The sequence below is a fragment of the Anguilla rostrata genome, chromosome 5, assembly GCF_018555375.3.
Source record: "Anguilla rostrata isolate EN2019 chromosome 5, ASM1855537v3, whole genome shotgun sequence".
NCBI classification, from domain to species: Eukaryota; Metazoa; Chordata; class Actinopteri; order Anguilliformes; family Anguillidae; genus Anguilla; species Anguilla rostrata.
In genome coordinates this window covers 17,472,825-17,494,593 of record NC_057937.1, presented here as the reverse complement: position 1 = coordinate 17,494,593, position 21,769 = coordinate 17,472,825, and the positions used below count along the sequence as shown (strand labels likewise).

Here is a 21,769-nt window from a genome sequence, read left to right as displayed (position 1 = left end):
AAAAAATTAACTCGCGACGACGTGGGTTACAGTACAACCGAGGACAGCGCAAATTTTCAGAGGTTCATAACTAGCTTGCTAAAACGTCGTAAAAATTCATATTCATACGTATCCGTAGCTAGCCAGCTAGTTGCCAAGGTTAATTCGCTTGTCCCTTTTTTAAAGGGATGTCTAAAAATGACATCTATCCCTGATTGCAGGCGAGGACAGTAGGCCATGAACCTTGAATAAGGATACCAAATGTGGAGAACAGAGGTACAGTATGCAAAAAATAGACAGGAAACTAGGCAGGGGCACAGCTAGGCATTTTGTGTTATTTCTAATTATTGTTGTAATTATTTGTAATATTAATACTGTATATGTATAAATATGTTAATATTATATATATATCAATCAATCAATCAATCAAATTTTATTTATAGAGCACATTTCATACAAGTGATGCAGCTCAATGTGCTGTACATAAAAATAAGAAAGAAGTAATTAAAAAGTGTTACAGTGGAGAAAATAGAAAACAGTACAAATAGTATAAAGAGATACCAAAAACATTATACCGAGAGAGCTAAATAAAACAAAATAAAAAGATATAAAATTAAGTTTGAAAATGTAAAATTTTAAAGCTGGCACCACCTGCGCATGTGTCCCACAAAACGTCCCTCAAAGGTCATCCGTGAGTGAGTGAGTGAGTGACCACAATATGCCCTGCAGGCCGTGGGAAAAATCTAAAAGAATTGCGAGCTCTCAACTAATGTGGTGTCATCACCACCTCAACGTTTTATCCAAATAACTGGCTACATGGATGACTAGGGAGGTCTAGCTTGATAGTTACGATATCACATGCACTATTTAAATATAAATTAGGTTAAATTACATCAAAATCAGTTAAATGTGTCAAAATACAACCCGTTTGGTGATGACACATATGTGTACACTTTTGACACAGAATAAATACCAAATTAGAAGTAGAAGTAGCTCCCACAAATGTTTTCAAATCGAACTGAAAAGAATTTTGAATCTGAACTAACTGTCAGAAGTGGGATTCAAACTAATTAGCCAATGCAAAAACGAGAGAAAGACTCCAATGCATAAGCATTATTTAGAAATGGTTATGGGAAAAAAGAAAAATGATTCAGACACACATGACTGTTTAGCAATTTTCTGAAACAGTACTATTGTAAACAATGTAAATAAACCTTTTTTTTTATAAACAAGCACACAGTATTGATTGATTACTATTTATATGTCATTAGAATGTAGAGGCTGAGCATTCATGTAACAGTGACTACTGGCAATCGAAAGCAATGGAGTTCTTGAACACTGAATTAGATATTAGAAAAATCATTCTGAAGGGTTAAGCAAACAGATTGCACAATAAAACTTGTATATTGATATTCTATACGCAAATTGACACTTAATATATGACGGTTTTACTCGTACCAAACTATTATATTCATGGTTTTACGCATGTGATCATTTGCGGTGTCCTCGGTTGTATTGTAACCCACGTCGCCCCAGGTTAATATTTTGGGAGTCCAACAGAGCTCAATGCGCGATTTCCTTCGGGGGGGAAAAGCGATGTCAGAAGTGGGATTCGAACCCACGCCTCCAGAGGAGACTGCGACCTGAACGCAGCGCCTTAGACCGCTCGGCCATCCTGACAATTTATGTTGACATGATTGAGGAAACCAGTGTCCAAATTCTGGTTATATAGACAATAAATAATAATTTTAATATCACATCATAGGTCGCGGTCGGATATGAACGAGCTACCAAAGCCTCCAGGTGGGGAGTCGCCGTTGTATCTCTGTTCTTATAAAGAAACAGAAAGGCAAACCGACTAGTGGACTATTCCACAAAAATTTCTGTCGAATACCACCCGTCATAAATTGGCAGTAGACCTACGTTAAATACATTAAGACTCGTTCAATTGGAGCCTGCTTTATAGCGTCAAGCATTACGAATAACGAGGACTAACAGCACGCCCAGCTCCTTCAGAATTGCAGCGTCTCCGTTTATTTGGAAGTGGCTTAACGTTTCATAACCACGGATGCGCTTTTCGAAGCACTAGTTCTTGCCCCTTGTCATGAAGAATGAACCTTTAAACTGTGCTTGCGTTACGCCTTCATATCCATCCCGAGAGTGATGCCATAACCCGCAAAAAAGCAGATCAACATTACAATATAACAGCAAGTAGGACTCCATCTCAACTCTAACTCTGACATACAGCGCACGGCTGAGCAGCTCGTCGGTGGTGGATCACATTCTTGATTCTTCAGACTTTGTTTGCATTCAGTTTGTTTCAAAACGAATGATGCCGCCAGAACTTTGTCTTAGATGAGACACTTATGTCAGAATGTATTCAATATTCATTATTGCTATCAACATGGTTATTTATGGTTTCACTTTGCTCAAAGACAGTAAAATGCGGTCTAAAATATGAATCCAGCAAGGACCACATTTTTTGCAATGCCACTTTTTTGTATGAAATTAATAATCTGATCTATGGCTTAAAAGTTTTTTGTAAAAAATAAAATAAAAATCAGTTATTTGAATGGTACCTGTACCTGTATTTTATGCTTGGGTTCCAACAGTAAACATTTTAATTTAAAAGCATAATAATGTGTAATTTCTTAAAATTAAACACACATATTCACACCCAAATGTGAATTGTGGCTTACTAAAAATATGATCTATTTAGAGATATTTATAAGTCACTTGTTTTATAATAAAACATGTTATACAAGCAAAAATAAAATGTAGTTTTTTAGTTGTGGCAATAAAACTTCAAAGCTAACTGAATAGGAATTTAATTGTGTGGTTTAGCTTTTGTTTTCTTGCAGCAATCTCTCTTTCGGAGTGTCAATATTTGTGTTCTGAGGTCAAGTGGTGGAATTGTTGCAATTGAAGCTGATCTTGCACTCTCTCTCTCTCTCTCTCAGACATGTCGTGTCATTGGAGAATCCAATGGTTTTAATCAGGGGTGATCCAACGTTTAGGATTAGGCACCAACTTGACCTGTGGTCTAACAACATGGGTGAAAGAGGAGGCTTCCGGAGAGCACCCTTCAACCCCAATAACCGCGCTCAAACTGCGCGTAGACCAGCTGACCCCACACTGCGTTAATATTTAACAGGTAAGCGCACTGAAACGCCCAGCGCATATAAAACCTTTCGATGTGTCAGTGTGGAGTAGGCGTGTTTACGAGACAGAGAGCGAGAGGAGGTGAAAAGAGAGAGAGAGAGAGAGCGAGCGGTAGAGAGAGAGAGAGAGTGTGTGGTATAAGGAGCTGCCGGGAGACACCTGTCGAACTGGAAAGAGGAGCCGCAGAGGTGACGGTGGCTGGAACCGCAGCGCAGCACTAATCATCTATCGCCGCCCTTCCTCTCCACGCGCTTGTGTGGGCTCCAGCCGCCAGAAGTAACGACACCGCCCCCCCTTTTTTTTCGGATTTCCCTTTTCTGCCTTTTTTTTTTTCTGAGGCGGGCGGTCCGGAGCCATGGCGGACTTTCCGGCCAAGGTGAGCACGGAGACGAGCTCCCCCCCGCCCCAGGGCGGCGGGGACCGCATCCAGGCGATGGCGTCCCGGTACGTCACCATGGACATGGACTTCCTCAGGACCATCCCAGCCGGCCTGATGCTGGTGGAAATTGTGAGTGAAGAAACACGCCGTCTGCATCCTTTTCCCTTTTTCCCCTCTCCCTCTCTGTGTCCCCTTTCCCTGACATGTGTCCGACTGCATTTCGGAGAGCTAGAGCTCCGCTGTGTCCCCTCTCAGATGACTGGGGTGTTCCAGAGGAGATAGGGGTGTAAAGACAGACAGGACTCTGCATGTAAAAAAAAGTTTGCATGGTCATATAGCTTTTATTTTAAAGTATTTTTTATGCAACCATTAGCAGTTGTCATAGGAGTAGCATTAGTAGTTACTGTAATAATGGTAGTAGATGTTGTGGTAGAAGGTTACAAGCAGAAATGATCATAACAGACCTTTCAGGTTGGGAATTGAGAAATCAAACTAATGCCTGTTTCACAGTTTTTTTTACTGGAATTTATTGTTCACTTTTGATGGGTATTAGGGCAATAGGAATGTCTAATGTTTAACTAACTGTTAGATCAATCAGTGTTAATTGGGCCAGTTCTGGCAGAGCCTCATTAAAGTGTGTGTCTGAGTGTAGGTAGCAGTCAGCCGTCATAGAGTACATATCAGGTTGGCTTGAGGGATGAAGGAAACTCGCCACACTGGTACTGCCTCTCAGGTGTGTCTCTGTCTGGTGTGCTGTCGCCACATGTCCTGTTCATCTGTAACAAGGGGGAGTAGCTACATTCTGTTCCATTGGCAAACAGTGTCCCTCTGTTTTTTGAGCTTAGTGGCAGAGCTCATGCGTGGTTCATTTGATGTGGAATACTGAGCTAACACTCATTCAACAAAAAAAGCAACTTTTTTTCACCATCGTTGGATGCAAGGCTAAAACCCGCCTCGCCACGATCCTCCCCAGGGCGGGGTCCCAAAAACATCCTCCCATCCCCTGTGCCCGGACTCCGACCTCTCCCCCACGCCCCTGTCTTTCTACATTGCCCGGGAGGGTCGGCGGCTTAGCTGTCTCACGCCCCGGGCCTCAACCCCAAACACTCAGGGAGGGTGTCGAAACAAATGCGGCGGGCGGAGAGGCCAGTCTACCTGCCCCGGCGAACACACCTGCCCAAACAAAGAGAGCCTTTAATAATGCAGGTGAGCACCAGCACTGGTGTGTGAGTCTCCAGGGGAGGGGTGCACCAGGGGCCTCAGTGTTTGAGGCAACTCTCTCAGATACAGTCCCCGCCCCTAACACCGACTCCAGCACAGCCTGTCAGCACAGAGCGTTCTTACACCAATCTTTGTTCACATCTATAATACATACAGTATAATACACGGAACCAGGAAACGCCCGTGGGAAACTTTTATTTCTCTCTTCTGGGTCAGGTATTTGGTTATCAAATATCCCCGAGTAATAAGAGAGAGAACAGGACGACGAAAGCCATTTGCATTGAGCTGTAATTTTTTTTTTTGCATGCTTATTGTATGAAATGGACTGCATTTATAAATGGACTGCATTTGTTTTTTTATGAAGAGGCATGGGAAATGATGTCACTACCACTTTCAGACCCTGGCAACAGCAGCATTCCTCAAGAGTATTCATGTGAAGCACATATATCAGATATGTTCTCGGTTGCTGAATAATCTTGAAGTCCAGGAAGTACCTGTGTGAATACCCTTAAAATGCAGGAAGTTATTGTGAAAATTTTTAATGGGTTGAGCAAAGTCATTTTATTTTGTTGCTGTGGCTGCAGAGGACTTTGACTCAGTCACTGCATGGAATGAGACAGTGGCCTGTTTGAATTCTGCAAGTGGGCAAACACCACAGTGGAGAAAAATCCACATGTCAGCTTTGGAGAGGCGATATGCTTTTTTTGGGTGGGGGGGGGGAGATTTTAAAAGGTTGTTATGGCTCAGGTAACATACAAGCGTATATGTGTTTTTGTGCTTACTGTGAAGGAAAAAATATTAAACTGGTTTAGAGCGTACTGGTCAAAGTGGAGGCGGATTGTTTTGAATTTACCCAGTACTGCTCTTCACTCACTGTGCCGTGGACATTTTTATCGGGCTAAGTGGGCAAAAACGCGAAGGGAGTCGGGTGTCATTCTTGGGGTGCGCCGGTAAACTGCGAAACACGATCCCGCCGGTAAATAATAGATCACGTCATTACTTTGCATCGTCTGAGTAGTCATTTTGACTTTATCGTTCGGTGACCTAGACGCACGTGGTGAATTTCTGTTTAGGCCCTTGTGAAACTTTAATGCCATAAAAACTGTACATTTTAGCCCCACCCCTGTACAAGAGCAGTCCTACAGAGCCACAATGTCTGCAGGTGTTTATGGTTTCCTTTCAATCAGCAGCCGATTGAAACCTTGGAAACAAGGTGTGCGGACTTTTTAGCTAATCAGTGACTTAAATTAATCACTTATGTGCTGAAACACAATGAACACCAGCAGAAAGTGCGGTCCTTAAAGACTAACACGCCTGCTATACACACACGCGCCTGCCAGTGAAGGGGTGCTCCGCTATCACCTTGAGCACTGTTTGACACTCAAATCGGGGACAAACATCAACTGGATAAGATTAGAACTAGGCAGAATGTTTCTGTGTAATCCCCATCCCACATCAAATATTCCACACCAGACTTAATCAGCACTGCTTTCTTACACTGGGATAGCCTCCCCAGACGAGCCCATCCCATTCGCCAGATCGCTTTTTATTAGCCAATTGAGACTTTCAGAGGTGGAAAGTCCAGGTTCAGAAAGTAGAAGTCCTCCCCAGTATAATATATATATAATTATAACCACCTGTATTTGCTAATTAGCACAATTCTTCAGCCATGCGGTTGAACTACTTGGTGAAATCAGATGGCTGAGTTTATGGATGGAAGAAACACGTGGCAGGGCCTTTACATTACATTACATTACAGGCATTTAGCAGACTAAATGCTCTTATCCAGAGCGACTTACACAACTTTTTTTACACAGAATTTTTACATTGTATCCATTTACACAGCTGGATATATACTGAAGCAATGGAGGTTAAGTACCTTGCTCAAGGGTACAACGGCAATGTCCTTACCCGGCAATCGAACCTACGACCTTTCGGTTACAAGCCCAGTTCCTTACCCACTGTGCTACACTCCGTCCTTTAGTATCTGATCCCTGGACTTTCCACCTGTGGAGACTTGTATTAGCAACTGGGGTGGGGAACCCTGTTCCTGAAAGGATCCGTTTCAGGTTTGGCAAGTTCCTGCTAATAATAATTGCATTATACATCAATGGCAGTTCCTTATTTGTATTAAACAGTAACAGTACTATACATATTGAGACGCAAGAACAGTCGTCAGGTGTCATTCATAAGTTCATCAATGAAAGTAACTAGAATGACAGATGCTGTAAATGATAGGGTTAATGAAATAATGATCCAGAAATAGATACAGCCCTCCTGGTACCGGCTTTCTCACCCTTGGTCACCAGGCCAGTTAGCATTGTGTCAAGCCTCAGCGCTTCTCTCAGCATTTACTACAGTGGTTCCCAACCCCATTCCTGGAGATCTGCCATCCTGTAGGTTTTCATTCCAACCCAAGCAAAGCACACCATATCCAACAGCTAGAGATCTTGTTGTGCTGCTAATTAGTTGAATCAGGTGTGCCAAATTAGGGTTGAAATGAAAATCTGCAGGATGGTAGAGCGCCTGGAACAGGGTTGGGAACTACTGGTTTATGCATGAGCAGGCACGCTATCTTGTGCTATAACAACTCTCTCACCAGAACGAAATGCTTCCTGATTTGTGTCAACTTCTAATCTTGTTCAGCCAGATCATTTATCTGAGTTGAAATGTTTGATAAAGTCATGATTCATGAGTTACAGCTGCTGACTGTACACCTATCCTTGGCGAAAAGTCTTTAACTGTCATAACCAGCACTGTTGTGACCCAGTTTATAAAATTGAGTCAGACGGATTGATTGAAACAGAAACTGCACTGGAGTTGTGCACCCCTGCTTTAGGATAAATTCCACCTAATGTTGCCAACAAGTCTTGGAAGAAGGAAAGCGGTTGAACTGGATATGTTCTGGCGAACCTTTGGCTGAGTGCTGGGGCGCCTCCAGGTTTTGGGCAGAAATGGGCAGTGACAACATGCCAACAGTGGTGAACAGTACTGCAAAAGGGAGATCAGCCAGATTACCTCATGATTGCCATTTTTAGAGCACGGTGACATCTCTGCCTATATAAAATGTCTCCATTTCTCATATGCATTAACACCATAAACAGCAGTGTGAGGTTGTCTGGCTGATTATAACACTGCAGATATACCTTATCTAGAATTCAAATTAGAACAGAGAATTCCACTGTATAAAGCAAGCCTTTTGTGCATGTACTTTTACTGGTGGAGTGATGTCATCAACACGATGCGCTTCCAGCCAGTTGGGTTCTGAAATGAGAGCTGATCAATCCCTGCTCTCTGGCAACCTCTGTGCACTGTGAGTCAGTCCCAGGAAGTCATGTTGTTGAGACATCTTTAAGAAATGGGTCATGAAAAGCAGGTGAAAAGGCAACACACCCTTGATCAATTGGGACTATATGACCCTGGATTTGTCCAGCAAGGTAGGGTTGCTCTCAGTTCCATATTAGCCAGAACATCCTGTACTTGATGTTACCTTTGTCCCACAAATAGGCCTTTTGTGGTGCTTTATTACAAAATTTGCTTATTATATGGTTACCTTGCATTGCAAATGGAATTAACCTGATACATATTCAGAACTAAGTAGTCTTAAATTTAATCTTTTTCACATTAGCAGGGGTCACTGCGCTGTGCCTTCTAAGTAAGGGAATTCTGGAAACCATAAGCTTCAGTGCTACTCCGTTTCTCAACCACCAATAAACCGTCCTGTCATCTCTCAACCACCAAAAGACCCTCCTGTCATCTCTCAACCACCAAGAAACCCTCCTGTCATCTCTCAACCACCAAGAAACCTTCCTGTTGCCTCTCAATCACCAATAAACCCTCCTGTCATCTCTCAACCCCCAAGAAACCCCCGTCATCTCTCAACCACCAAGAACTGACATGTTCACTTCCAAAAATGGAAAACTACTATGGTCTGGATCAGTTGAAAGACAGGGTAGACGTAGTGCTGCTAATGTCATCAAAATGGTTCCAGGCCCCACCAGATATGCTAGCAGTCATGTACAAGACATAAAGTCTGCATTTGAACTCTTCATAACACCATCAATGCAAAAGGATATTCTTGAGATGACAAACTTAGAGGGGAGGCGTGTGTATGGTGACATTTGGAAAGAGCTGGGTGTGACCCACTAGCAATCCTATATTGGGTTGCTTATTTTGGCAGGAGTGTACAAGTCAAAAGGTGAAGCAACAGCAAGCCTTTGGAATGCTGACACTGGTAGGGCAATTTTTCCAGCCGCAATGTCTCTGGAGACATTTCATGTTTTCTCCCACATTATACGCTTTGATGACAGAGAAACAAGCCAGTGTTGACAGGAGCGTGACAAACTTGCACCTATCTCGTCAGAATGAAGAATTGATACCCACGGGTGCCTAGTTGAGCTGTTATGTTCATTTTTTATCGAAACTCAATTCTGGTGACTAATTTAATTTTTATTGGTAATGTAATGTAATGTAATAATTGGTGTTTCTTCATTATTGAATAACTGTCATGTGTTACTTATTGATGTTCTGGAGTGTTTTCTGAACCTAAACGTTTGAAATGTTTGACATTTTAAATATTTTTTCCTGGGGTCAAATTGACCCTGAACATAAAATGTTACTATGCTTGATAATAAAGGGTGTGTTTCTTTTCAAATGTTATTTTTCTTTTTTAATGAGCACTTAATACCAACATAAAGCCCTGCAAACACTAAAACATACTTTGCTCTCAATTTTGGGTCAATGAATGAGATTGTACAGTCATTTGCATATTTCGCAATAGTCATATAAAATCAATACTTGATGTATAAGGGGAGGAAGGGGGAAGTCATGTTTTATTTATTGGGCTATTACGATGGTCAGTAGAAAGGCCTAAAGTAGCTGAGAGAGAAACTTGGGTAACACTTTCAGTTACAATTATTTTCTGCAGGTTTATATTGCTTGGGTCAAATTGACCCCAAACATAAAAGTTGTTAGTTAATTTGAACATAATAGGAGGGTTGAGCTTCAGTGGTACTCTGGGGCTGGGTGTAAGGGACATTAGGTTGATTTAAGTCTAGGTTGATTGGACTGTGGTTCTGTCTGGTTTTGTTCAGTTCATAATTATGGTTGTATTGTCAAGGTGTATACAACCGTTTGTCTGGCATCTGGTTCTGTCTGATCAGAACCAGATACCAGACAAACTGATGAGTTATGTATGTCTGTATCTCGCCTAGGGTCTATATGACTGTAGGACAGGATTCAGGTTTCTCCTGGATCTGTGCTACCCTGGGCGTAGTTGTATCTGACTCTTGGCTTTTTCCCCAGGTGTTGGGGCTGCTGGTGTGGGCCCTGATTGCAGCCAGTGGCTATGCCAACGTCCCGGCCTACGGCTGGGTGATGTTCGTCAGCGTGATCTTCTGGCTTCTCACCCTCTTCCTCTTCTTCGTACTCTTCTTCGGGGTTCGGAACAAGTTGGGCTTTCTGCCCTGGCCTCTGATGGTAATTGGCACACACACTCTCACACACACACATACACCTGCACCCATGCACACACACAATCAATCAACACTAACAATGGAATGATTGTTCATGAAAATATGTACTTCAAAATTGTGTAATGTGTGTATAAACGCGTGTGCTTGTTACATCTGAAATGCCTGTCTCACCACAGCAGTCAATACCAAAATGTACTCACTAAGGTATTTAATTCTGTCTTGGCTGCATTGTCTCCAGACAGACTGCAGAGAAATTATTATCTTTGGCAGTGTGACATAAAAGACCACAAGTAATGAATTCCATTGATACAGAGAACCTGTTTATTCAGCATGGCACTGTTTTAAAAGGCTGTGTTGAATGTTTAGTAGCTGGAGTGCTTTGTGTAGAATCATAACCCGTAATTCTCCTGTGTCTCATCTCTCTCTGACAGCTGCTGGTCTTCAATGCAACAGCAACGATCCTCTACCTCTCAGCTTTCCTTGCCAATGCCGCATCTGTGTACAACAGCCACCAGGGGGCAGCAGCGGTGAGTGCAGGGCAGGGAACAGGTCTGCTTACCGTGGTGTCTACCCATATAAAGCTTTGCTAGCCTCGTGCCAATCCAACAAGGGCAAATACACAAGGGTAACCCTTTGTCTTTGGGAACTGTAGTGCAGGCGAGTTTTCATGAAATACATAATAGATACAGATACCAGCTGCTGCCAAACTGATTTTAGTCAGTAAACACTACAATTGTTTCAATTTGATTACCAAGAACGTGGTAACTCCGCCCATATTGAAGTCCATGAAGCCTCACCCAGAAAGCCAATCCCGTCTCCTCCTCCCAGCCTGCCTCCACAATAGAAGAGGGTGGAGGAGCTCCAAAGAGACTGAAAAGCTGGATAATAACTAGACTGGGCTGTGAATGAATACACACACTGTGGGGCAGGGGAGTTATTTTTGAGAGAGACCAACTTCCCTTTATTACACGCACAAAACATCCAGTTACTTGAAATCAGCCCTAAATATACCCATCCATCCTAACACTCCAGATTACAAGGTGGATTCTATGACATGTTTAAGTATGCAATCCTTCGCTTACATCTCTGGTCAGAGTCCAGAGCCTATTTACTCAGTAGCACCTGACCAGCCCCACACCCCCTTTCACAGAATAACCGAGCGTTGCTCAAGAATCTGATTCATCACAGCATATCTGACAGAGTTTATCTCATATATTTATATACCCCAGGCATTAGATCATTGCCAGCAACTAATCATTTTTTGCCTTTTTGTAATTGGGGAGGGGGGGGGGTGGTGGCTGTAGCCTCTACTGGTCATACGAGTCTCGATACAGGCTGTAGCCCTGTGTGAAGATAAGCATTTCTGGCGTAATAGTTTTGACATGTCCAATACGGTCAGATGAGAAAAGGTAGCGAGATTCAGAGTTTATAGAGTGGGAACCCAAACATGTTCTACATTGCGGTAAGCAAAAACCAGTAAGGTTTTCCTTTGGAGGACTGCATCCGGAAAGAAATGTCTCTCTCAGCAGTTGGTGAATTACACAGCTTTGCAAGCAATTGGAAAATCCTGTTGTAAACAAACGTAGTTCTGAAAGGGAATCGTTTGTTTTCTCTCTCTCCCGCCAATCACAAGATATCCCTGGAATGAAATTGTGAAGAATTGTCCACAGGATCAAACATTTTGCTAATGCTACTCTAACGCTGCAAAACAAATGACAAGCTCAGCAGTATAGAGCCTCGCGGATCAAATATCTTTCTCTCCAAGTGCACAGGTTCAACCGACTCAGGGGGGCTGAGAGAGTGGGCTACACACCCATTCCTACTTTACACTCCCCCCAACAGGAGAGCAGGCCACTTCTTTTCAACGTCTTTGTTATGCAAGAGACAAACATTATACTGTGTTAAAAAGTAACCCCAGGTGTCACTCTCCCAGAAAGTTAGGGGCCTATAAAATCTGCCCTATAAACACCCATTTTAACAAGAGAAATAAAATTTAATCATTTTGGTCATGTGACCTGAAAGGGTTGGATACAAACCGTGAGCACAACTTGCTGATTCATGATCGGTGTGCTGTTTCTGACTCCATTCTCAACTCACTTTATTTGTGCAATTACTCACTGGGTCAGACTGCAAATAATAGACTTCAGCTTTTGTCATGCACTTGACAAATATGTCACTGCAGTGTTTCTGGGAAAGGCAGATGTAAACCCTCACAGTAAAAATGATTAAATGAGTAGACCAATTTACTGGGGGGGGGGGGGGGTTGTGGTGTACTGGTTGAAACAGGCCCTGCAGCCAGGCTTGTTTTTTAGTGAACAGAACTGAACAGGAATTGATCATAATGTGCATGACAGCTGAACCCTCATCAGTTAGGCGCTGTCATTAACCAACTCTGACCAGGAGCTTGCAACAATGGGACCCAAGAAGCCTTGTTTAAGCTGCTTGTAGGGACTACAAGTGGCCTGAGAAACTGCGTAGACTGCCCAGTGGTCCTCCATCTTGGTCCTGAATGGAGGTGTGCAGGACCTGCTGGTTTTACTGGTGCTCAGCACTTAACTGACAAATTAAAACTGTTGATTACTCGCCTCACCCGGGTACATGGGTCTCAATTTAAGGTGAAAAGAAAAACAAGCAGACCCTGTACCCACTTACCTAATTTAGGTCCACTGCTGTGCTCACTGCGTGACAGGAACACTGATATCTCTCTCTCTCTCTCTCTAGTTCTTTGCCATTGTGGTGACGTTGGCCTACGGCGCCAGCACCTTCTTTGCCTTCTTATCTTGGAGGGGAGACGGGAGCAACGCCGCCAGCAGCACTGTCCCAGCATAGGCACATCAGACACCCCCCCCCCCCACAAATGGACCAGCCACACCCCTCCTTCACCTCACAGTCCCGTCCCAATTACCTACCTGTACCCCCCGCCCACCCTCATGGACTCGTACGTGAAACAACCCGGGCGAAGAACTCCAGACGGAATGAAGACGAGACAGTAAAGCGAAGACCCTTTTCGTTTAAATGGCACGCGTCACTCCGGAAGTGTCACCATGACCACGGAGGCGGGTACCGCTTGGGGACTGGAGACGGCTGTAGCCTGTCTATTCGGGGGGGATTTGCTAATTAGCACTCTTCCTCAGCCAGGTGGTAGAGCTAATTAGTGAAATCAACTGGCTGAGCTCATGGGTGGAAGAAACACCTGGCAGGACTTTTACTTACTGACCCCTGGACTTTCCACCTCCACAACAGACACAGACACAGAGACACACACACACAAACTAGTCATGCACTACACAGACACTCTCTAACACACTAGACACATACACCAAACTATGCATACATGACACAGACACCGCCTTATGCTGACACACGCATTTTTTAAGCCTGTTCAGAGCTGTGACAGAGTGTGATTATCTTCGCTGCGTACGTGAGAAAAGGCTGATGTTTTTGTATTACTCATTTTCAAAGACCGTAAAGCAAACTGAGCAACAACACTGTTGCTGGCATTGTCCTTTAATGTCTGTATTATTTATAAACGACAGTGTGACAAAGACTCGTTGGACTCTTTATTCCAAATAAATCCATATTTACAGAAGACACTGGCAGAAAACGAAACAAGGCCAGGTCAAATACACCGACAATTAAATACAGAAAATATTTATAAAATTGGATAAAATTGTAGATCTCTCATTACAGAGTCCCATCGCATAACGTACAACACCTAGGGATGGGACAACACAGAAGCGGATGTGAATTTTTAAAAAACATCTTTCACCACTGAAAGAACGACTGTGCAAAACTGATGCTATTCTCCCCGTTACAAGACTATTGTATTTTAAATCTCAATATTGTGAGAAAGCAAGTCAGACTCTCTCTTCTTCTTGAAGCGACAATGGGTAGCTATATTCCTTCCAGCTCCACCGCGGAAACTTCTAGTCAGGGATCCCTGAAACTCCGCTAAGTAACGACGGCTCGCAGAGCACAAACGGAGGCAAAAAAAAGCGAAATAAAGCATGAAATACATCTCAGTTAAAAAATCAAATGCAAAAACACTGACGACGCAAGTTCTCCTTGGGCGCTTCTGAAATGATCCCAGCTACCCCTGCCGTGCGACGCCGAAACATTCACCCGAGCAAAACGCTGGGGCGTGAGTTAAAACGTTAAAGAACGGTGTAATATCTTGTGTGGTAACCACGTCAGCCTTCAACTGATCAAAAACATCCAATATATACAAATGAAGGTTCGGCAGCGAGACTCGCTGCAGTGAAAACAAGGTAATCTGGTGAATACAATTTAAATACAGGGAATGTAGTTAGTGGTCTTCGTTAGTCCTTTGTGCGTGCGTGTGTGAGTGTGTGTGTGTACGTGTGCATGTGCGCGATTGTGTTTCCTGTAAGTTGTCTTCAAGGGGGGTCACTGAATCTGGGAAGCCGTGCACGTGGTGAAGGGTGGAGAGGGGGCGGAGTTCAAAGACTTAACAACCAATCCGGCGCTGAGGTCCAGGCCCCTTCCCTCCCGTTCCTGCAGACACAAGAGCAGAAAGGGAAACAATGAGGCAAGAGAAAGCTGGGCGGAGCTACTTTACTGTCTGACTGTCCATCACCGACCTGAGCGAACCTTTCAGAGACATCTCTGCATAGCAAAACACTGTGGCTGGCACAGATAAGAAAGCCACTGACAGCACATGCTAGCTCCACCCATTTTGTGCTTCACGATGCCCTCCTATCTTTCCTCTTGTTTCAGTGAGACTGAGGAAACTCAGCCACCAGACTGAGCACTTCCTGCAACCCTGCGCCGAGCGGTTCCGCCACGGCATCTCACAGTACAGGCTATTCAAAAAACAGCCTCAGGCAATGACCATAATGTAAACCAATCAAATGACTAGACTTTGACTTTTTTTTTTTTTGCAAAGAACACTGGGGTGTAAGCTAAAAGCTGGACACTTAACGAGTGCTCTACAGTACTCCCGTTTTAGGAGAATTTGCTCCTGAAAACTTCAAAATTGATGTGTGCTAACTGGAAAAGTAACTTCACAACTTCTAACTGGTATGCACTGGCACGCTCACAAATTTTTAAACTTAGGAGCACAGGTGCTCCTTAGAAAAAATGTTAGCATGGACGCATCTGACGTTATAAGACTACACACTTGGGGACAAGAAGTACATTTCAGATAAAAAGATAACGCTGTCTCTGCGCATGTGACACTAAGCAGCGCAAACTGTGATACCGATCGGATACACAGACTGAACGCCTTGGCTCTGACTCACAGCTTTGTAATCCAGAAACATTTCTTTAAAGGCCAGGAAGTCTGTGAAAGTGAGCAGCATGTCAAAGATGTCTCCGGAGACCTCGTCCTTGTGCTGCCTGAAAAAGACAGAGGGAGACGGGGAGGAGAGATAGAGATCAGTCGCCGCGCATCTCGGTCAGATGCAATCTCTCCGCGCTCACACGCGAGCTCAAACTGTGCCCGGAAGCAATGTGCTGCCACCTAGTGCCATGACATAAAACAGCTGGGGGTGAGACACCAGAAGTGGAAAGGGGGAGTTCAGTGGTTAGGGCAGGAGTGTGGAGCGGTATTCACAGAAGCAGTGCGACACAGTTGGTCAGAGCAGCAGTGTGGAGCAGCAGTCAGAGCAGCAGTGTGGGGCAGTGATCAGAGATGCAGTGTGGAGCAGCGGTCAGAGCAGCAGTGTGGGGCAGTGATCAGAGATGCAGTGTGGAGCAGTCGCCAGAGCAGCAGTGTGGAGCAGTGATCAGAGCAGGAGTGTGGAGCAGTGGTCAGAGAAGCAGTGTGGAGCAGTGGTCAGAGAAGCAGTGTAGAGTGAACAAATGAAGGTGGTTATACTCACTGGAGTGAACGAATGAATGAGTTCATGCTAAATCCAGGGATTCTTTCTACCAGCTGCTGTTCAATGTCTTTTTCCAGCAGCTCAATCTGAGAGAGAGAGGACAGCTCTGTGTTTGAGTGTGATGCACATATAAGTAACATGTATACATTATGTACCGTTCATGTCTACAGGAAGACCTCTCGCATATGTTCTGGTCTTGCCCAAAGCTTGGAACATATTGGAAGACTAGCAGTCGTTCCGGCAACAGCTAATGGGGATCCAAAATAAACAATAAAAAATATTGGTCTTCGATTTTCTATGTATTCTCGACGCTGTTGAATAACAGGTTATAGCCTTGCCCATTACTGGCCATCTTTGGGTTGCCAGTGGAGCCCCTCCCTTGCAGTTCCAAAGAGGTCGACATGATTGCTTTCGCAACACTTCTAGCCAGGCGAAGAATACTCCTAACCTAGAAATCGCCTACGCCTACCCCCCCCGCCCCCATTCCATTCTCTGCCTGGCTGGAAGATGTGATGTCGTTTTAGGAAAGATAAAGTTTACACTTAGAGGGTCTAGCAAGCGCTTTCTAAAAAAGTGGCAACCCTCTGTCTCCTATTTTAATGGCTTATCTGTTCTTCCCCCTGACTGATTGTCTATGTTTCTACACGATACCATCGCCCTGTAGCGGGCCCCTGATTAATGAACTCCTTAACCTCATGGCCAAATACAAACAAGTTGGAAGATTTATTTTTTTTTCTCTCTTTTTCCTGGCCATCTATTCACTCACCCCATTGTTAGTATTATTGTATTGGCTTTCATAGGTAATTGCTGTCTTCCCCTTCTTATTTAAAAAAAAAATTATTATTATTTTTTTCCTGTAATATGTGGTGTTGTTGTGCAGGGTTTTGGCGGGGTGGAAGGGTGGGTGGGGAAAAGAAAATATGAAAAATGGTGACCTGTAAACCCGGCATTGTGTTTATTGCTTGCTTACGCTTTTCACCAATAAAACTATTTATAAAAAAGAAAGTGCAGACGGTCAGCTTTATTTGTGGATATTTACATCCCTATCAGGAGAACCATGCAGGAATTGCAGCCCTTACAGACTGCACTGTGGGTCTGTGTGTTTGAATTTGAGATCAAGTGATCAAGTATTAATGCGCGCGTGTGCAAGTGTGTCTGTCTGCATGCATGAATACGAGTGCTGGTATGCAGTTTAATCAACGCATGTACATGTCTGTGTGCACAACTCACATATTCATGGAAGATGGTCATGTAGCTGAGCTTGTTCTCCTCGGAGTCGTCGAACTCCAGGTAGTATTTCTCCATGAAGCCCTGCTGCAGCTGCTGAAAGCGCTCCTCTGAGGAGCACAGGCAAGAGCGTCAGCGTACTCCTCACCGAGGTCCCCACACAGCGCCCACATCTTGTACAGCGCGTAGCCTACTTCCTGAAACTCCCCAGGGATGATGAAGTAGGGATAAGACAGATGTGATGTCACTTTACCCTGCAGGCTCAGCAGAAGTAAGTATCTTCCACTTCCACTGATGGCGTTGTTCCATTTGCCGTTACCAACATACCTCGCAACTGGCTGAGGTCCTCTCCGGTTTCTAAGTGGTAACCCCTGAGAAATCTATAGTGACGACACCAATGTCCCATTTCTATTTTACCATTCCTACCGCGGGGTAACAAAACAGGGATTAGACAGTCGTGATATCACCTTCCTCATAGAAATCAAGAGAGGAGCTCTTCCAATCATTTGTTGTTAACAACCAAAAGAACAATGCTGAGAGTGACTCTGACTGATGGACAATTTCTGGTTGCTTCCCAGAAATTCTATCAGGAATATTGGAAGTACAGCCAGAAAGTATCGAACCATTATTGTAGGTGTTGTTCTACTGGTGTCAGCCACTGTACTTTGTAATTGGTGTAGCTCTTCACTGTTCTACCAGTATGGTGACATCATGACAGCCTTATCCCTTGCTGATCATCCCTGAACCCACAGCATTAAATTTAGTGAAAAACATACCTACACATAACTTCCTGTACAGCACCTCAATCCCACTGGTGGTGAAAGTATCTCACATATTTTTCAGTGGTCAGCAAACGTAAGTGTACTGATGCAAGCCGACTCTTACCCATGATGATGTCCTCGATATTCCCAATTACTGTATCAAAGGCTGCATCTGCATCCGACGAACTAGGAAGAGGAAATACGATGTTCTGTGACAGGGTATTATTATAATGATAGCGATGATTAACACGCATTATGCCTTCAGCCGGATGGAATAAATTTTATTGCTTGTCAATCACACCTCGCAGCAATGACACAAATTCTCCTGACGGGAAATATGAAGAAAGAAAAAAAAACACACACACACGCTTACTTGGACACAGCGAAGTCTTCCTCCAAGTCTTCCATCTCAACTGCGTTCTCCTCGCCATCCAACAAAACATCTTAGAAAAGCCACAACGTCCCGCTTTAAAAAATTAACACCGCTTCACAAAGACACAGCCCAGCATGTACCGTTTCCAGGTAACTGACCTAGCCAGTAAGCAGCGACCCAGAGAGGGCCAATGTTGTTAATCAGTATTAGCCGATTAGCCCACTGTGGCACCGTCTGGGTATGGGAAGGCACGCACACACAAACGACAGCAGCCATCACTATCGTATTTAGCTAACAATTGCTGACGCCTTACAACTCTCACATTGTTCACTTTGCTAAAAGTAGGCTAACGTTAACGGAACGAAATTGTAGCACACCTGCTATGACAATCGGCTACGCGTCAACGATTGATTATGGGCAGCCAAGCTGCTATGTACATGCCAGCAGCCAAGTGCTATTAGCCAGCGAACGTTGCGTTTATGTAATTCTGTTTAGCAAAAACGAAGGAAAAATATAAATAAATGCAAAACATATATATGCTTCACGTATAAAGCTAGCAAGCTTGCTAAATTATCAAGCTAACGATATACAGCTAACGTTGACACAATGTTTTTAAAAATTGTCTCAAGTCGGCTTATTTTCAACATAGAACTAGAAATTATTTTTCATCTAATATATACCATTATTTTTGAATTTAGGTTATTAAATAAGTAAACATATTTGACTTACTTCTTTGTCTCATAGCCATCCTCTTTTGGTTGTCTTTTACGTTAGCTCTCTTTCATACGGTTCCACAGCAACGGGAATACGCTCCCCAATCATAATACAGTCCGTCAAGAATATTCTTTCGAAATGACTTTAGTTCCGCTCTGTAATAAATTAAAAGAAATCCACACTGGGGGTTCTTTTCATTTATTAGAACGATTATTCTGGTTCATAAACAATTACTGGTCCTTTACGTTCAATTTAAGTATAAAGGGGCGGGGTCCGCTATGATCATATAAACAGTGTATGAATCATAGACTGTATAAAATAGGCTATGCCCCCACGGTGTGGGACAAAGTAAGTCCGACGATATAGCAAGACAGAGTATTAACAGTCAGTGGATTATCGAGATTTAAATGCAGAAAAGCTGTTGTGTATTGGACTGTACAAATAACAAAGCCAAGAACATTGATTTTAAGTTTTATGTCCTCCCGTGCAAAAAGAAGGAGAAAAGTGTGGATTAGGCCATTGGACTCAGCGCGTGATAGTTACTCCTTACAATATTCCTCCGTTAATTATGAGTAACCTATCACAAATGTGTTATATACAGGTATGGGTATTATTTAATAAACATAACGGAATTTCCCCATCTAGGTCAAAAGCGACGACGATTCATAAATGCATTAGTTGTTCGTCACACTTGCTGTCATGAACGGGCCTTTGTGAAGATCACAGAGTACGTACGTCTCTTAATGGGTGGCACATATCTTATGGAATGTCTACGATTCAAAGTGCGACGAAACAGCAGTAATTTATAACGGCGTCACAATGAAGGTTAAACATTAAGGATTATAATAAAGCGTTCGTTACTACGACCGACCTGTCAGCATGGCAACTTTATTTATATAAGACAGCGGGAATAATGGGCCATTAGCCTACATGAATGGACTCGATCAGAAAAAGAATCCGCTTTGGATATACGTATGTACCCTATGTAGGCCCACATAATACAGTTCAGAGAGAGTGAGAGAAACGCAGTAATATGCAGTTAGTATTATGCAATTATATTCAATCTGGGTTTTGTATATGACAGTGCAAATTGTCCCTTAATATTTTTTCTGCACATCAGAGCGATCAGTCGAAGATACTAGGAAAGATGTTTTCTCTAAAGTAGTAATTTATCTTTGATTAATCGTATGTGCTGTTGTCATTGATACCTTGAAACCTCATGGCATCACAATAACTTACATAATCAGTACTAACAAAGAGTACAAGGCGGCTTCATATCAACAAGTATATTATATGAAAAAGTAAATGCCTTCTGGTGTTAAGCTCTATATCTTTTCTAGAGAGAGGCAGGTAAACGTAAATGAAGTGACACGTGAGGACAAAATTAAAACGGAGAAAGAACAGTGCGAGAAGGAGAGAGTGACGCTGGAGAAGTGGCTGAGGGCCAAAAAGGAGGAGAGGATGAAGGAGAAGGAGGAACTGAGCGAGGCATGGAACAGCATGAAGAGCCTGCTGGAGAAGGTGGGGAAGAGTCTGGAAGGAGAGACGCAGACAGAGTTTGAGAGGCAGTGCAAGAAAATGGAGAGGGCCATGGCCTTGGACAGAGCATGCGTGGAGCGAGAGATGAGGAGAGAGCAGGAGTTCACAGAGAAAGAGCAGGGGTTTAACGAGGAGCGGAGGAAGCTGCAGAGGAAGATGTCAAAGGAGAGAGAGAGCATGGAGGGGGAGGTGAGGAGGTGCAGGGAAAAGTGCGGAAAGGAGAGGGAGTACTTTGAGAGGGAGAGGGAGCACCAGGAGAAACGGAGGGATATGGAGAGGAAGGAATGGGAGAAGGAGAGAGAGCTCATGGAGGAGGAAATGAGAAAACTCAGGGAAATGCAAAAGAGAGAGGTGAAGAGTGTGAAAGATGAAATGTTTATGGAGAGAAAGCTGTGGCAGAAGGAGAGAGAGGACAAGGATGAGGAGGGGCAGAGAGAACGAGAACAGTGGAAAGCAGAGAGGGTGCATTTGGAAAATGAGTTGAAGCAATCTGAGAAAGAGAGTAAGAAGGAGAGAATGCACCTGGAAGCAGAAATTATGGGACTCAGGGAAGAGTTGGAGACGACGAAGAGCACGGCACTAGAGAAAGGGATCGTGGGGGAGAAATGGGAAGACGTTGATCTGAAGGGAGAAATGGTGAAAGCAAAGACCCTGCCAGCATCGGTTTCAGTGGAAGTCTTCGAAGAAGATGATACAAAATCCTTGAAAGGAGAGGCGGGGAAGACGGCGCTAAGAAAACTGAAGGCAAAAAATAGGCTTTGGTCAATGTTATTGAGAACAAAAGAGAAAGAGGGGACAAATGGACAGAGCAATGAAACAAATGGACAGAATGAAATGACTGAGGAGGCCACTGGGCAGGCAACAATGTACAGCAGTTCTGTAATATCTGGCCTACCAGTCAGCCGGGCACAGCGATACTTCAAACTCTAAAACTGACTAGATAAGCAGAATCAGTTCTTCGGATGTCATAATGGGGATGATGTGACCAGGTCTCCTATCTAGCCAAGTTAACTTAATTTTTTGACATTACAAATAATGTTCTGCCATTTTAATAGACTGTCAGTACAAACATCATTTGTCTCTTTGTTTTTCATCTT

At 43.6% G+C, this 21,769-nt stretch overlaps 2 protein-coding genes and 1 non-coding gene across 4 annotated transcripts; 1 reads left to right on the top strand and 2 right to left on the bottom strand.

The window, feature by feature from the left end:
* Nucleotides 1-1,576: 1,576 nt before the first annotated feature.
* Nucleotides 1,577-1,659, bottom strand: trnal-cag (transfer RNA leucine (anticodon CAG)). Its single transcript has one exon. It is a non-coding gene; the product is annotated as a tRNA-Leu (tRNA).
* Nucleotides 1,660-2,926: 1,267 nt separating this feature from the next.
* Nucleotides 2,927-13,762, top strand: pllp (plasmolipin). 2 transcript variants are annotated; one of them, XM_064335459.1, is made up of 5 exons: nt 2,927-3,133; nt 3,480-3,649; nt 10,046-10,219; nt 10,647-10,742; nt 12,937-13,762. In XM_064335459.1, exons 2-5 carry the CDS (start codon nt 3,497-3,499, stop codon nt 13,042-13,044), a joined length of 531 nt encoding a protein of 176 aa, XP_064191529.1. In that variant the 5' UTR covers nt 2,927-3,133; nt 3,480-3,496; the 3' UTR covers nt 13,045-13,762. The 2 variants fall into 2 exon arrangements, with proteins under 2 accessions (XP_064191529.1, XP_064191528.1); XM_064335458.1 differs by lacking the exon at nt 2,927-3,133 and having other exon boundaries at nt 3,146-3,649.
* arl2bp (ADP-ribosylation factor-like 2 binding protein) lies at nt 13,762-19,305 on the bottom strand. Its single transcript, XM_064335457.1, has 7 exons — nt 19,149-19,305; nt 18,420-18,489; nt 18,171-18,232; nt 17,289-17,395; nt 16,059-16,144; nt 15,477-15,573; nt 13,762-14,730 (listed from the first exon to the last, which is right to left on the bottom strand). The coding sequence occupies exons 1-7, from the start codon at nt 19,165-19,167 to the stop codon at nt 14,623-14,625; spliced, it is 549 nt and encodes a 182-aa protein (XP_064191527.1). The 5' UTR covers nt 19,168-19,305; the 3' UTR covers nt 13,762-14,622.
* Nucleotides 19,306-21,769: the final 2,464 nt, after the last annotated feature.

What these genes read in the sequence shown, in the direction of transcription:
- pllp (XM_064335459.1), top strand. Translation starts at nt 3,497, where the DNA reads ATGGCGGACTTTCCGGCCAAGGTGAGCACGGAGACGAGCTCCCCCCCG. An exon ending in GCCTGATGCTGGTGGAAATT is followed by an intron (nt 3,650 to 10,045) that starts GTGAGTGAAGAA and finishes CTTTTTCCCCAG; the next exon opens with GTGTTGGGGCTGCTGGTGTG. An exon ending in TTCTGCCCTGGCCTCTGATG is followed by an intron (nt 10,220 to 10,646) that starts GTAATTGGCACA and finishes TCTCTCTGACAG; the next exon opens with CTGCTGGTCTTCAATGCAAC.
- arl2bp (XM_064335457.1), bottom strand. An exon ending in TATCGAGGACATCATCATGG is followed by an intron (nt 17,396 to 18,170) that starts GTAAGAGTCGGC and finishes TGTGCTCCTCAG; the next exon opens with AGGAGCGCTTTCAGCAGCTG. An exon ending in TGACCATCTTCCATGAATAT is followed by an intron (nt 16,145 to 17,288) that starts GTGAGTTGTGCA and finishes TCTCTCTCTCAG; the next exon opens with ATTGAGCTGCTGGAAAAAGA.